This window comes from Theobroma cacao, chromosome 2, assembly GCF_053813885.1.
Source record: "Theobroma cacao isolate CCN51 chromosome 2, ASM5381388v1, whole genome shotgun sequence".
Taxonomy (NCBI): domain Eukaryota; kingdom Viridiplantae; phylum Streptophyta; class Magnoliopsida; order Malvales; family Malvaceae; genus Theobroma; species Theobroma cacao.
Genome location: NC_142640.1, coordinates 3704924 through 3720088, shown reverse-complemented (window position 1 = coordinate 3720088; position 15165 = coordinate 3704924). Strand labels below are relative to the sequence as shown.

The 15165-nt window shown below is 38.3% G+C and overlaps 4 protein-coding genes across 8 annotated transcripts; 2 read left to right on the top strand and 2 right to left on the bottom strand.

Moving 5' to 3' along the window:
- Positions 1-1963: 1963 nt before the first annotated feature.
- ASE2 (GLN phosphoribosyl pyrophosphate amidotransferase 2) lies at positions 1964-4159 on the bottom strand. Its single transcript, XM_007041939.3, has one exon. The coding sequence runs from the start codon at positions 4003-4005 to the stop codon at positions 2221-2223; it is 1785 nt and encodes a 594-aa protein (XP_007042001.3). The 5' UTR covers positions 4006-4159; the 3' UTR covers positions 1964-2220.
- Positions 4160-6347: 2188 nt separating this feature from the next.
- On the top strand, positions 6348-7934 carry LOC18607671 (uncharacterized). The gene is made up of 3 exons (XM_007041938.3): positions 6348-6489; positions 6655-6720; positions 7580-7934. Exons 1-3 carry the CDS (start codon positions 6442-6444, stop codon positions 7625-7627), a joined length of 162 nt encoding a protein of 53 aa, XP_007042000.1. The 5' UTR covers positions 6348-6441; the 3' UTR covers positions 7628-7934.
- On the bottom strand, positions 6401-11047 carry LOC18607670 (ribosome-binding factor A family protein). 5 transcript variants are annotated; one of them, XM_088803369.1, is made up of 4 exons: positions 10581-11047; positions 9838-10011; positions 9500-9714; positions 6401-6538 (listed from the first exon to the last, which is right to left on the bottom strand). In XM_088803369.1, the coding sequence occupies exons 1-3, from the start codon at positions 10893-10895 to the stop codon at positions 9565-9567; spliced, it is 639 nt and encodes a 212-aa protein (XP_088659495.1). In that variant the 5' UTR covers positions 10896-11047; the 3' UTR covers positions 6401-6538; positions 9500-9564. The 5 variants fall into 5 exon arrangements, with proteins under 5 accessions (XP_088659495.1, XP_088659491.1, XP_088659492.1 ...); XM_088803365.1 differs by lacking the exon at positions 6401-6538 and adding an exon at positions 8723-8963; XM_088803366.1 differs by lacking the exon at positions 6401-6538 and adding an exon at positions 8723-8960.
- A 77-nt stretch (positions 11048-11124) lies between these two features.
- Positions 11125-14250, top strand: LOC18607669 (uncharacterized). Its single transcript, XM_018115700.2, has one exon. It carries the CDS (start codon positions 11411-11413, stop codon positions 14033-14035), a length of 2625 nt encoding a protein of 874 aa, XP_017971189.2. The 5' UTR covers positions 11125-11410; the 3' UTR covers positions 14036-14250.
- Positions 14251-15165: the final 915 nt, after the last annotated feature.

The following is a 15165-nucleotide window of genomic DNA, read 5'->3' as shown; positions in this document are numbered from 1 at the left end:
TAGCTCTGATTACGGTTTCTCTTTCCAAAGGTACTTTTTATCTCCTCTTACATTATCCTCACGAGAGTTCAAAAGCCCTTATTTCAGTACAATGTGTTGACATCAAATTGGGGTATTCCCACATCTCATTAACAACACATTTGTTTATGAACCTCACTGGGCCATTAGCATTTATTGCTCCTGACGAAATGAGTAACTTGCCACTGACATACCACGCCATTCACCTGCAAATTAGTCGTCTACAGGTTGTAGCAGAATATAAGGCAGATTTCATAGATACAAGTACCACGGTTTCTATTTGCTAGCCAGAAGAAGCCTAAAAAGGCCTCAACACAAAAGTCCTTTGCATGGGCTTCTAACTCATCAGACGACAGCCACGGAGTTGCAAATTGATCAGATTCACAGCACAAAACAATGATATGATAAAAGATGAGAGCTGTTGACCTACATAAGCAAAATGATTAACCATCCAATTATATTCTGTTCATCTAAAATCAGAAAGAACTACTCTTACTATGGGCAGATTTTAAAGTTAGCAATACACGCACCATTTCCATTGCCTGCAAGCAATATTAACATAAAATAGTTGAAAATGCAGCGAAATTCCATCACTACTTACCATATTAACATACTACAAAGATAGGATAGATATAGTCATCAGTCATCATCCACCCCACCTAACCTTGACAGCATCTGAATCATTAAATAAAGCAGAAACCTTGCAAAGGGTAAGGATGGGGTATTCATTGAGATCCCACTTATTACTGCATACCTTCCTCTTCCGGGATAAACCATATCATCGACAGAAGGATATTACTATAACAGCAATAGAATGGAACTTGACTAAAGAAAGTATAAACAAACAGAAACATTTCTATAAACAGCTATCACCACAACGAACAACTGAAAACTGTAACTAAAAGCTCAGCCTGTATAATTTTAGAAAAAAGCACACCGGTTATTTATTTATTCTCCTTGATATCAAACAAGCACACAGCATATGGTTCAATATTTTGGAGAACAAATTAGCGTATTAGATACCACCATTATTTTTAATTCTGCAAAAGGAAACCAGATAAAATATCACAAATCTATCCTGCCTTTCCATATAAGAAAACCATAGATCAGCTTAGGATGTATACAGCCAGGTTATGCATGCAGCAAATCAGTTCCAGTTAGTTATCTAAGCACAGAAGCCAACCTTTTCACATAAAACACCTAACCTAACCTCAGATTCTTACAGTTTGCACAGATGACAAACACATAAATTCATGATGTTTTGTGTTTGATAATGCCAAGAATTAAGCATTCACACAGGGCAGTATACCATAGAAAAAAAAGTTATTTGAATTTCAAACCATTTAGCATGATGCATGAAGCAATAAAACTGGAAATATTAATGCACATCTCAAGGCTCCAGAAACCATAAATTTGAGTACCTGCTAAGAACTTCCACAAACAGAACCCGATAAATAGACACATTAAAGGAAAGTGAAGAATTTTCCAACATCTATAGAATGCCACAATCGACAAAATCCTCCATTCCATCTTTAAACATACTTCTCGACTCTCATTAACAACAGAAGCTCACAGCTCAAGATAAAATGAAATGAAAATTTCAGTTGTTTAATAATTTTCATTAGTGTCTCTAGACAACAATACAGCTTTGGAAAGACTTCTTTCCAACCTTCAACTATGCCAGAGAATTGGATCGTTATCTTGCACATAGGCAGTGGAGTTCAAAAAGCCGACAAGGGTTCACTGATTGTCACGTGTCCATTTAACTTCATATGATAACTTAATAATTCAATGGTTGACCTTCTTATTCATAGTTTAATAGAAATTTTGGAATCAACTTGTAGACTTTTAAACTCAACTGCCAATGTATAGTATATTAATCCCAGAATATACACTAAGAAAGAAGTGGGCGGCTAGAATTTTTGTCAGAGAAAAAAAGGAAAGAAACTGTCAATACAATAGCTCCGATATAACAAAATCCCTGTATAAAGGACAACAATTAAAAGTTCATCCAATTGCCCATTGTCTATCAGCAAAGAAAATAAACCCATACATGAATGAGATTAGTTTGCAGAAGAAACCATAGGACAAAATTGCATAATCTTTAGATTGTAGAACCTTAGCTCGTTTAAGGAAGTAAATTAAGACTGTGGTCAGATCACCCAAGATATGTATCACTCACCACACAGATGCTTGAAACAGCTAAATCTTGCTCTGTTGATACAGGGGATCAATTTCTTTCTCAATGTTAAAATTTCGTGGACCTTTGACCCAACCTCCATCAATGGAATCAATAGGTCCATTCAACCCATCATCCAAGAAATCACCAACCCGCTTCACTTTAACCTCCCTTGGCATAACAGGGTACTTCCCTGAAAAGCAGGCATAGCAAAAATTTGGAGAATCATTACCCAACATCTTTTTCAGGCTATCAAATGGCAGAAAAGCAAGTGAATCACATCCAATAAACTCTCTAATCTCCTCCACGCTCATCCTATTAGATATCAACTCCTCAGAGCTGGGTGTGTCCACTCCATAATAACAAGACCCAATAATTGGTGGGCTTGCAATCCTCATGTGAACCTCCTTGGCCCCTGCCTCTTTAATCAACCGAACAATTTTTGAAGATGTGGTTCCTCTCACAATTGAGTCATCCACGACCACGACCCTCTTTCCTTCCAATACACCACGAACCGGTGAGAGCTTAAGCTTCACACCAAAGTCCCTAATCTTCTGGGAAGGCTCAATAAAAGTTCTTCCAACATAGTGAGACCTGATCAGCCCTTGCTGAAATGCCACCCCTGCTTTGGCTGCATAACCAAGTGCAGCCACCACCCCCGAATCTGGCACTGCAATCACAACATCGCAGTCAACAGGAGCCTCAGTAGCAAGTATTTCCCCAAAAATATGTCGTGACTCATAAACAGACTTTCCAAAAACAACAGAATTAGGCAGAGCAAAATAGATATGCTCAAAAATACATTGTTTTGGTTCAGGGTGGGGCATCAAGCAAAGTGATTGGACCCCATCTTTTTTATCCACCACCAAAACTTCACCAGGATACACCTCTCTCTCATATGTTGCCTCAATCAAATCAAGAGCACAAGTCTCCGAGGCAAACACCACAGCACCATTACTCCTTCTCCCCATTACCAAAGGCCTAAACCCATAGGGGTCACGTACTGCAACAAGCTTATCCTCAGTCGCAAACACCATGGAGTAAGCCCCTTCAAGCTTCTCACAAGCATCAACAATCCTCAAAAAGAAAGGCCTAGCCTTTGAAATAGCAATCAAATGAAGCACAACCTCAGTATCAGAACTAGTATTAAAAATTGAACCATTATCTTCAAGCATAGCTCTCAAAGCTCTATAATTTACTAAGTTTCCATTGTGCGCAACCCCAACAGACCCAAACCTGTAGCCAGCAACAAAAGGCTGCACATTTTTTAGCATAGAAGAACCAGCAGTTGAATATCTAACATGGCCAATAGCCATTTCACCAGGCAATTGATCAAGCTTAGACTCATTAAACACTTCAGATACCAAACCAACCCCAGTAACTGATTGAAGAACATTGTTATTCACTGCTACAATACCTGCACCTTCTTGTCCACGATGCTGAAGCGCGTGGAGAGCCAAATAACAGAGACGTGAGGCTTCAGGGTCACCAAAGATACCCACAACACCACACTCTTCACGTGGCTTATCATCATCATCACTAAAAGAAGAGACAAAACCGTCTTCTGGGTCACTTTTGTTTGTTGAGAAGAAGTCAGAGATGGGATTTTTAGAGGAGATGGAAAACTGAGGTTTCTGGGTATGGAGAACAGTTTTGTGAGGGAAAGCAGAGGGTTTTGGCAGGGTTTCTTGAAAGAGTGAAAAGGGGGCTTTTTGAGGCGGGTTCAGAGAAAAAGAAGAGTTTTTAGAGATGGGTTTTGAGAGAGTTGATGAAGAGGACAAAGAAGAGAGCTTGGCGGTGGATGCCATGGATGGCTTCTGTTCTGTTTAGGAGTTTTGCCCTGGGAAGAGAGGGAGAAGTAACAGAGTTTAGGACGCAGGTAGTTTTAAAAGTAGACGCTCTCTTTCTAGGTTTTTGGACTCCGGGAGAATCAAAGGTACCTTTGATTTTGTGACCTAAGACTGAGGTGGGCCTGTCACCGCGTGATTCTCCTTTGATAGATATGCTTGTGAGAATTGGCTTTTACCTATTACAACTTAAATGGCCCTCCTCCTAATGCCGTTTAGGGAAAAAAAATCTCAGCCTTTTGAATCCCAAGTATCTGATTTTTACTCATATAAGATTCATAACAAATCATATAAATGTATTATCAAATTTTTATTTTTCATATTCCATGCATAAGAGATAATAATTTTACTTTTTTAAAATATCAAATTCTAATTATATTTTTTCCAAAAGAAAATTAAATCAAACTCAATTTAACTTTTCATAATTCGGTGACTATAAATTTAAACACTTTATTCGAAAGTTGACTATGAATTATTAATAAAACATCATAATTATTAGAATTTAAGACTTCTTTGTTTTTCTCGTTTCAAAATTAACATCATTCCAATTTTAACCCTATTCTCTTTTAATCAAAGAATTTATTCATATTAGAAAACGATGCATGCACTTTTTATTGAGTTATACGTTTAGGTGCTTAAAATTTAAAACTGAAAGACTTTCTTTTATCAGTATAATTATGAGACTAATATAAGCATATATTGCAATTTGTCCTTTTTGGGTTTTAGGTACTTTATTTTTTAAAATTAAAAAAAAGAATTCAAACCTACTCTTTAGATATTGAATCACACAATAACTAACAAGCCAAGCCAAATACCTAGATGCTAAGTACTCTATTTATCTCTTAAGTGTGATTTTTATTCAACTTTTTAATATTTTATGGTCAGCCCAAATTTAAGGAGTGGGGCAAGGAGTGGCTTAGGGAGGCAGTCGGTCCACCCTTCACGTGTAGTAAGGAAAGGTCTATCCTAGGCCGTTGCTATAATGGAAAAGTGCTTTGTGTAAGACACACCTCTTGGAGCAAGAAGCCTTGGCACGCAAACGAGATTTGGACTCTTTTCCCTACTGAACAAGGCCAAACTGAATTCAGATTCCAGCTCTTGTTGCATTGCCCTTGTTGGGGAGATTTCGTTGCTTGGAAATGTAGATATTTTGGTAAAATGATGAATGGGGAAATGGGTTTACAAGGAAACCTTTGTACAATAAAGGAAAAATGGAAAGAATCTGGCTAAATATGCGATTTGGGTTTGGCGTAAGGGAATGAATGCCAACCCACCACTCAAAAATGGCATTCCCGCAACGGATTTCCTTTTATTTGTATGTAAATTGTGTGATTGATTTCCCTGTCTTTCCTTACCCTTTCCTCCCCTGGGAGTTCTATGAACGTGATGGGTGGGGGGGACATAGTAGAAAACAATCCACATCCAAAGAAGGGTCAAAACAAAACGACTCTGTTGTCTTTGAAAGCGAGACTTGAGTTCCCACCGACCAAACACTAATGGCTACAGAACGTACGGACTTGAGGACAAGAGGGGATATACCCACCATCTCTCTTTCTTAAATTAAACCCATATCCTTCCATTCTACCTTAATTAGGTTCTAAGAGGGCATGCAAATGTCTATTACTCTCTCTATATATATTTCTTTGTTTTTCCCTCAGTTTTGTTCTTTTTTCTATCTATGTAATAACTAAAAAGAAAGAAAAACAAATGATCATTATTAACGATTAGTCCGAACTTAAATTATACTACTTCAACTAGATTGTTATATATATATTGACTTTGTCGTTCATAAATAATTACTTTATTAAGGATGGACTATACTTGCTTAGTTTAATAATTAATATTCTATTTTAAAAGGTTTGAAGTTTGAGATTCGGATTCATAAAGTACACATTGCAGTTGAAGAAGCCGGTCCGGAATACATTTTTCCTTTTTGGTAACATTTTTGTAGGTATTCTTAGGAAACATCAAATTCAAAACCATATTATAAAAAAAAAAAAAAGGAACTTAGGGAAATTATAAATTTAGTTATATATTGGGCGGATAAAGTTTACTGGTTGAGTGCATTTTTGAAATTTTTTTAGTCCAAAAGGTTGTGAGGGCCCAGCCCACCAAACCAATATTAGCCCATGAACGCTGTCGGTTAACTATTCCAAAAGCCCCATTTTCCATTTCGGGCTAAGAAGAACGAGCGAAACGTATTCGTTTCGGAGATCAGCTCCACGAGCAATAAAGTAGGCACAACCGCACCCAGTTAAAACCCTGAGATTGAACAATATTGTAGTCGTCAGACTCGGAGCCCCAATAAAATTGCTAGGGCAAGAGCTTTTTCTCAGTGCAGACTCTTTCTTCTGAACCTCCGTCGCCCAAATTCAGCAAAACAAAAAAGGTAAAGCGATGGCGCCGCCTCCTGGACCTTACTCCGGCACCAGCACTCTTGCTCTCGTAATTTCCTTTCCCTCTTTTTTTTTTTTTTTGGGTTTTCTTGTCGGCACTGCAAAAGAAGAGAAATAAATAAATATATATAGATCTCATTTTGCTTCTTCCCTAACAAAATCATCTGAATTTTTTGTTTTTGGTTTAATTGGGTAATTATCGTTTGTGTTATAGGTGGCTCGTGCATCTGCTTTCTCTTTTGGGCTCGTTTATGGAAGCATGAAGCTCAAGTTCCTTAAGGTACTTCCTTTGTTGCTTTTATTTCATATTTTCTGCTTTCAATTTCCTTTTCTTTTTGTTTGATTGTAATTTAAGAATGTATTTGGGATTCAGGCCCTATTATTGCAATTGGATATACGTTTGATCGAAAATGTTAAATATTGAGGGAAAAGGGTGCTAGTCATGTTAGCTGCTAAGAGGCATTGTTGTGTTGTTTTCGTTTTGATTTGTTTCATGTGTATTTATTTTTCGAGGTTGCGATAAGCGTGGTGATCTCATGTATTGTTATGATCAGATTATTAGGATCAGATGGTTTAGTTTAGATAATCTTGAAAACTTTTTTGGGCTATGCACCTTTCTTATACAAGGAGGAAGTTTCTTCTATCAGCACATTTACGAGCATATGTTGGTTGGTATAAATAATGTGAGAGTATTTCGGAAAACATCGTAGATGTCAGACACCCCATAAAGTATTTTGGAAATATAATCTTAAGAATTTACATGATGACCTTTTGGCATCTAATGTTTCTATCTAGGAAGTGTGATCAGATCACTTGCTTTACATGCTAATGCATTTTCATAGATGCATGGGATGCCATATGTAGTTTGGAAATTTCAGTTTAAAGTATAGGTAGACAGGTTTTGGCTTGTGCTAAATATCTATGCAGTCATTCAATTAAGAGTATGAGAGATTGTTGAAATCTGTAGTTGTGATCTAGATTTGAGCTGTTGTTGTTCTGAGGTGATAGTAATATGCTTCATCAATGGTGGCTTTCTGTTTGTTTCTTTGAAATACTTTGAGAAGAATATACTGCCTTTGTTTTAGAGATGAGTGAAGACAAACAAATGCTTACATATTGCTTTTTATTTTTGCGATCAGGCAAAGGCAAAGTCTCAAAAGAAAGCTGAAGCAAAGGCTCACCACTAAAGCAGAGGGGTTTTGTTCATAGTTGCATGCATGAGTTGAGTTTGGTGTAGGAATAATGCATATCAATGGAATTGTACCAGTTTTTCATTTTGGCCTGCAGCATTTGTGGACCATGACTTACCTGTCTCTAAAATTTTTTTGAGAGTTATCAACTTGGTCCTTCAAGTATTATTTTTTCAGTTGGCAATGGTTACACTATTTATGTTTAGTTTCTGTTCTGTAATTCGCAATGGGCAAGCTGTTGGATGATTATATGCTCCCCGGACCGGTTCAAAATAATAATTCTGTCACTTTTTGGCTCCCAAAATCTGGTGCATTTTTTAAAATCTTGTGCAGCATTAGTTCTTTCCTCAATCGTGGCAACCAAAGTATTCAAGGTTTCAACTATTCTTTTACATCAATCAACTGTTATCTTTATTTTTCCTTTGTTCTTTCTGGGGTATAAAGCATTTATTTTTTTGTGAGATAGGCGAACGTTCTATGGTGCTAGACTCGTTTTTGTTTAGGGAGTGGACTGAATGCTGCTCTCAGCTTATTGTTAGCAGGCATTGAAACAGTATCCGTTCTAAAATAGTCTAATCTTTTCAGTAAGGTTTGCACTTTGCACACGCAAGTTCCTATTACACCATTGGCTCAATTGTTAATTGCTACGTTTCTCCCACCATTCTTGTGCCGTGTAAAACTGGTTTCGAAGAACTGATAGGCTCTTCTATAACCTCGTATGAAATCTGGTTTCAAATATTGATGGGAGGCTTTACAGAATACAGTGCACAATCAAGAGTACCTTTCCACTTTTCAAAAAACAAATCAAGAGTACCTTTTCATGCAAGGTTTAAGACAGTTGTGGCGGTATTAAACTCAAACAAACCACAACTCTTGCATACCGGACCTGGGACCCGATTTCTCACGTTGGGCATCTGCACTAGAAACTGTTTCAAGTAAAATCTGTACTCTATAGGTTGATGCAACCATAACTTATACTAATACCCTGCTCCTGATTAAAGAGTTAGGCAATGAAGTGCATCCCTTGACTAAGCTAGCAATCCAAATCTATCATAAACCGATTAAGCAAGGCACGGAAAGACATAATCCCGTGGCAGAAAGTTATTTACATGATTACTTTGTTGAAAATGACCGCGGTTGAATGTCTTACATCTGGAATCCTCCAACCTAGACTAGCATTTAGAGTTAACAAATTGATCATTACATTATGTATATATCACACAAGAACAAAAATGTGAAAACAAGGCAAAATTTTGGATAGATTCATGTAGAATGACATGGAAGGAGAGATGCTTCAGATAAAGGCAGCGGTATCAAATGAGAAGACTTGCTGCTGTCAACACATTAACAAATGCTTCAATAAGTACTCTTTCATAAACTAACAGTAAAGTATTTATGCAAAATGGAAAAACATGCCCTAGCTATATGCTGTTGAATGTAAAGTATCATACAATCTCATTGTACATGCGGCTGTTTAGAGATGAGTCTAGTCATCTTATTGATGTCTTTCCTAAACCATCAAGAAACCTATATCAGAAACCAAAATATGTTGTAGACCTAAAACTATCAATCTCCATATCAACGGGATGAGGTTTTCAAAAGCCTATTATGACCCACCATTTCTCAAGTATGAGCACTATAAAGTTTCTGAGTTTCCACACAACAAGGATGAAGTTATCAAAATCCTATTATGACCTACCACTTTTAACCAAAATGAGGTGAATTGTTATGGACCTTCCAGTCATAATTTTTTTTTTTTAATTATATACCCTCTCACTTACTTATTAAAAATCAAGAGAGCTTGGGTTCAAGCAAGAAATCAGCCTCAAGCACCATTGCGCAAAACTAAATCCACAAGGAGAAACAAACCTGTGAAATTGTTACAACAACAACTTCATTCTGCCCTCAGGAAATGCGAGTAACTGAGAAGGCAATTACTTTACGTAAATAATATCTTCTTCATCAGGGTCATCACCCTCCCAATCTCTGTCCTCTTGAGGTGAATCAGATGATTCAAATTCTTCTTCATCTTCATCTGTTGCAAGCTTTTTCTCAGCCTTTATTTTATCTAATATTGCAATCACCTTAAACAGGAGAGCGAATCAGAATCAGCTGACGATGTAAATATGCTGATGCAATTATCCACACTCTACTGCAACAAACAAGTAGAATTACCATCACTAAAAACATAGATTTCAAGTACTTACCCTGCTTCCTCTCTCCAGAGATTCATCTTCAATAAAGCGTATCTCGGGAGTAAGCCGCAACTTCATACGCTTCCCCAGCTCACTTCTAACGTATTTCGATTTTGACTTCAACCCAGCAAGTGCAATCTCCTTCCCTCTCTCGTCACCAAAAACAGACACATATACTTTAACAACCTACTATCATGGACAAAAAAGTGTGAACTATTTGGTTACATACTTTTTTTTAAAAATTAATCAAACATCAGTACACTGCAATGTTATAATATAAAATTAGGTGCCTTAGGAAATGGAGACTTCCTGGTCATCAGTTTGGACATAATAATTTCCTTGCACGCCCTATGTGTTTCCACTTTCCATCATGCCAATGACAATCGGCCATACAAAATTCAAGCAAAGCATAGTCACCTATAACCCAAATTTGTTATTACTTTTCCTTTCAACCCCAAGTCCCCTAATGCCAACCATACACAAACTCAGAAAATTAAAGAGACATATCATTCACCTGAACAAAAATTACACTACATGGTTCAACTTCTTGCCCTCCTCATATTTAGCAACAAAAAGGATTAATTTTCAGAACCTCACACTTAACCATAAAATAAAACAAAACTTTTCTACTTCATCAGCTCACATTTCCATCACACTTGTCAAATCACAAGCTGCTAAAAGAAGAACCCAGAAAACAGAAGTAGCAGAATTCACTATAAATGTAAGTATTTACACATATATGTACATATGGGTACCTGTAAATCAGTTGAAACTTCAACATCACTTATGGTAGTAAGAGAAGAGAGGTAACGGTCGGCTCCCAAGGCGGCTTCAGGCAAGACAGCGTATTGCAACACTTTGTCTGTTAAGAGCATGTCGGAAAGCTCCCTCCTTATCTGTTTCGCTACCATTTTAACTCTCCTTGGATTGGCCATGCACTTTATGGTTGCGCCTGTTGTGGGGTTGGTGCGTAGGTGAATATGGGCCGTTGGTTTTGGGGTGGGGAAAGAACATGGTTTGAGATGGACGGTTGTGATCGGGAGGTGGTGGTGGAGGAGTACGTGGGGCATTGCTACAGGGGACTGCCTTGGTCTTCCTCTTCTGGTTGTTGCGAGAGCGTACGAGATTGGGGAGGAAAGGAAATCGAAGATCGAAGAGGAAGAGAGAAATATCCTTTTCTATAAATATGAGGGGTGCTTTGGTCATTCCAGTGGAATTCTAAAATGTTAGTATGTGAGAAAACCAAAAAGGGTTGCCTTTGAACAAATGAAGGGGAAATTTTGAGAATGCAATGAGAAAGAAAGGGAAATCCCGTGGAAACGTTAATTACGTAAACGACGGGGTTTTCTTTTCTTCGGTCATTGCTATGCTGTGACTGAATTGCCCATGAAATTGCGAGCGTCATTTGTCCGAAACACCCTTCCAGCTCAAAAATCTCAAAACTAACGCCTTTTCGAAAGCTTCCCCTCGAAACCGAAGTTCGAGTCTTTGAGATGAGATGATCTCGTGACCCTCTAACCCAAATCCATCAATCCGACACCCCAAATACTCATTTTCACCCCGAATTCGCGATTCAAATTCAGCCATGGAGGAACCGGAGAGAACCCTGGTTGACGTAAGAGAAGAGCTCATGGTTTCACCAACAGGCCAAAACCAAAACCCTTGTTCAAGAACAGCCCATTTTCTCAAACCCATTTTCAGTTCCCTCGAAAACCCACTTCCCAAGCTTCCTTCACAATGTCTTTCCTCTCTGGAAGAGTCCTCTCTTGAACCCAAAAATCTGCCTTTGAGTATCAGTTTTCACGGGTGGAGATGCAGAGCAAAGAATTGGTCCACATGGATTGAAAAGATGGCTGCTTTACATGAATCAACTTGGAAGAAAGCGGGTATCTTTGAAGCCATCATGAATTCAACTTATCAAATCAAGAGAAACAATGATTTGATTTTTGGTTTAGCTGAGAAATGGTGTTGTGAGACCAAAAGTTTCATCTTTTCTTGGGGTGAAGTAAGTGTTACACTTGAAGATATCATGATTCTAGGGGGTTTCTCTGTTCTGGGTTCCCCTGTTTTAACCCCATTCGAAACTGAAGAATTGAAGGAAGTAGAAGAGAGTTTAAAAAGTGCAAGAATTGAAATTGTGAGAAGCAAAGCTAAAAAGGCTTGCCCTCGTTTGTGGATGCAGAAATTCATGGACACTGGCAGTGAATTTGAGCATGAAGCGTTTCTTGCCTTTTGGCTTTCAAGGTATGTTTTTACCAATGCACATGAAACAATTAGGGAACATGTTTTCTCTATTGCCATTCATTTAGCTAGAGGGACAAGACTTGCGTTAGCACCTGCCGTACTTGCTAGTATCTATAGAGATTTGTGTTTGTTGAAAGATGCAATTACTGCTTCAACTAAATTGGGGAAAGAAGAGGTGTTTACGCTTACCCTCTGGTCACCATTTCAACTAGTTCAGGTCTGGGCTTGGGAGAGATTCGCAGAGCTAAGACCAAAACCAAATTCAATAGCAAAGGGTGAGCCAAGGTTGGTTCAATGGCATGATGTTAGTTGCAAGGTTGAGAACGTGAGGTTAGCTCTAGAGTCAGCTAGTGGAAGTTTTGAATGGCGTCCTTATGCCATGCAGATTGATAACTGGAAACAACCTAAGTTTTATAGAGAGAATGAAGTTTGTATATCGATCACTGCACGTCTTGACAAAGAATTAGAGTCCTTTGCTCGATGCTTGAAGGCCAGTGAGCTAGTGGGACTTGACTGTGTAGAACAGTACCTTCCGCATCGCGTTGCAATGCAATTTGGAATAGACCAAGATATTCCAGATAGTGTTCCTCGATCAGATGAGACTCCTGAAATTGCCTGGCTCAATTACTGTGAATCACTCAGTGGTGTGAAATTATACATTCCATCTCGGCTCTATAAAGCTGGTGTTACCGCCCAATACTTGAATTGGTGGAAGCAGTCAGTGTTGGAGAGTAAGGGCAAAGCTAAGGGCTTGAAGAAATCAGCAAAGAATGCAAAAGGAAAGAAACATGGAAAAAGTGCCTCTGGTTGCCCTGGCTTTCATCAGAAAATAGAGAGTTTCCATGGGAAGACAGAAGCTAGTGATCCATCTGTTTCCCTTAATTGCTCTATGAAGAGCTCAAAGAAACAAGGAGATAGTGTCAAAAGGAATAATAATGGTAGTGGATCCCATTCTTGTTTTCCTCTTAAGAAATCTAAGAGTGTATCCCAGATTTTGGAAGAAAAGCAGGTAGACAACAATGATGCTACTTTTTCTGGTTCTTGTAGAAGGAACTCAAAGAAACCAGCAGAGAATCTGAAAGGAAACAAGAAAGGCAAGGAAGAATCTTCTACCCCCAGTTTTCCTTTAGGAAGCTCAAAAGAATCAGTGCCGACTTTGAAAAGGAAGGAAAAAGATGACAAGGAGTCCGCTTCTCCTGGTTTCAGAAAAAAACGTTTAAAAAAATCAGCAGAGAATTCTAAAGGAATGAGGGAAGATGCTCATGTGCCAGCCTCTTCTAGATTCTTGCTTAGAAGCTCCAAAAAATCAGCACAGGTTATCAAAGACAAGGAGGAAGGTAGCAGCAATTCTGCCTCTGAGGCTTTACCTTCAGTGAATTCAAAACAACCACCTCGGACTTTGAAAAGAAAGAAGGGAAGCAATTCCCATGTTCCTATGGGTTTTACATCCAACTTTGATGGGAAGGAAGCAGAGGATTCTCCTGAGAGTAATAACCCAACAATTGCAGAAATGATGAGATCTTGCAAGAAGCGTGGTAATATTGGAGCTAAAGATTGTGATGAGGATGGAAACCCATCAGGCCATTCTCAAAGTCTTTCATCAACAATTGCAGATGATGAGGTTGTTAAATATTTGGAGCCATTAGCAATTTTGGCAGAAAAGGCTATGCAGGATGAATCTGTGCTGAGAGGAGCAGGGGAAACTTTTGAGGGTGCTTACAAGGATCAGAGAGAATTACAGATGGTGCAGGAGAAAGTTGTGATGGGAGAACCAGAAAAAACTGTGAAATGTGCAAACGAGGCGAACCCAGAACATCCAGTTCACAAAATGCTAAGCATCAATGGTGTTGAAGGAGAGTGCAGTTGCTATGCGGTTGAGATACCTGGATTAACACTTGAAGCTCGGATTAGCAGGCTTGAGAAACTGGTTGAAGAGCTAAAAGCAATGAGATCTGCTTGCAAGTAGTCAGTCTAGCCATTAGCATCAAGATGTACTGTAGTCATTTTTCCTTTTTTTTTTCAATTTTTATTTTACTTTTAGAATAAATGCATATGATTTTCTTTGGTTTGATGTTGATTCAGTAGAAACAGATACAGTCATGGAACTTGCTGAGCTTTGATTTAGAAGAACATTATATGTAAAAATTTCGCTTTATTGATCAGGACAAATTATTACTGCTATGACACTCTGATGATCTCTGCTTGATCACAATGATGCATGCCACTCGAACTTCAGAGATATTTTGGTGTTCAAGTTATTTCACCATGACTGATGTTTCAATCATGTCACTCGAAAAATAATTAATCATAGATCAGATGTTTTGTGCTAAGCGGTTTATATTTCCTTGAGATATGATGCAAATTATAGGAGGCAACTTCTCTTTTGATTGAACATCGTCAATCCTTTATGCGATGACATGAAACATGTTGCAATATCTGGTGATAAAAAGCTTTGAAGATTTATTCAGAACTTCGTATCCATCCTCTCCTTCACTGGAAAATTTAGGCATCATATTGGCTGATTGCAGTATGCTGTTCACAGGGATGAAAAAAACCATTTATCACTGTTATCCCATCACCATCTTGGAAGGCTGCAGACTTTGAAAAGTTGTCATTTAAGTAGAGATTGCTTGCCTGATGATTGGGATGAAGGACGGTGGGGGGAAGATGACATGCTTAACCAGAATTTTTTTCAATACGCAGTCCTTAATAGTAGAACTGTATACCAAAATAGTTGTCAGAGTTTGGACTCTGAAGTGTATTGATCCATTATCAAATATCAACCCATCAAATCCTGGTCCAAAGAGATGTTTGCTATATCAGTTCAACGTTGCATGTGGGCGCCGGCCACGGGCTATGACCCTCTGATATGGCTACACCTAAGGTCACAAAGGGTCTTGAACTTTAGACTTGCAGGACAGGGGCTGCCTAAGAGCAAGCTATGAGATTTCCTTTCACAGCCAACTACAATGAGCATTTTTGAGTTGTGTACAAAACATTAAAAATGCTCTTGTCCCTGACTCCTAGCAAGCGTTTTTTCTACGAATGAATTTCCCATATAATCCATGAAAGCTATTTCAGGTGAGATTCTGCTAG

Coding starts and splice junctions, on each gene's coding strand:
- ASE2 (XM_007041939.3), bottom strand. CDS start 4,005: ATGGCATCCACCGCCAAGCTCTCTTCTTTGTCCTCTTCATCAACTCTC.
- LOC18607671 (XM_007041938.3), top strand. CDS start 6,442: ATGGCGCCGCCTCCTGGACCTTACTCCGGCACCAGCACTCTTGCTCTC. Junction 6,490..6,654: donor GCACCAGCACTCTTGCTCTC/GTAATTTCCTTT, acceptor TTTGTGTTATAG/GTGGCTCGTGCATCTGCTTT. Junction 6,721..7,579: donor TGAAGCTCAAGTTCCTTAAG/GTACTTCCTTTG, acceptor TTTTGCGATCAG/GCAAAGGCAAAGTCTCAAAA.
- LOC18607670 (XM_088803369.1), bottom strand. CDS start 10,895: ATGCCCCACGTACTCCTCCACCACCACCTCCCGATCACAACCGTCCAT. Junction 10,012..10,580: donor AAGTTTCAACTGATTTACAG/GTACCCATATGT, acceptor CCATGATAGTAG/GTTGTTAAAGTATATGTGTC. Junction 9,715..9,837: donor CTCTGGAGAGAGGAAGCAGG/GTAAGTACTTGA, acceptor CTCCTGTTTAAG/GTGATTGCAATATTAGATAA.
- LOC18607669 (XM_018115700.2), top strand. CDS start 11,411: ATGGAGGAACCGGAGAGAACCCTGGTTGACGTAAGAGAAGAGCTCATG.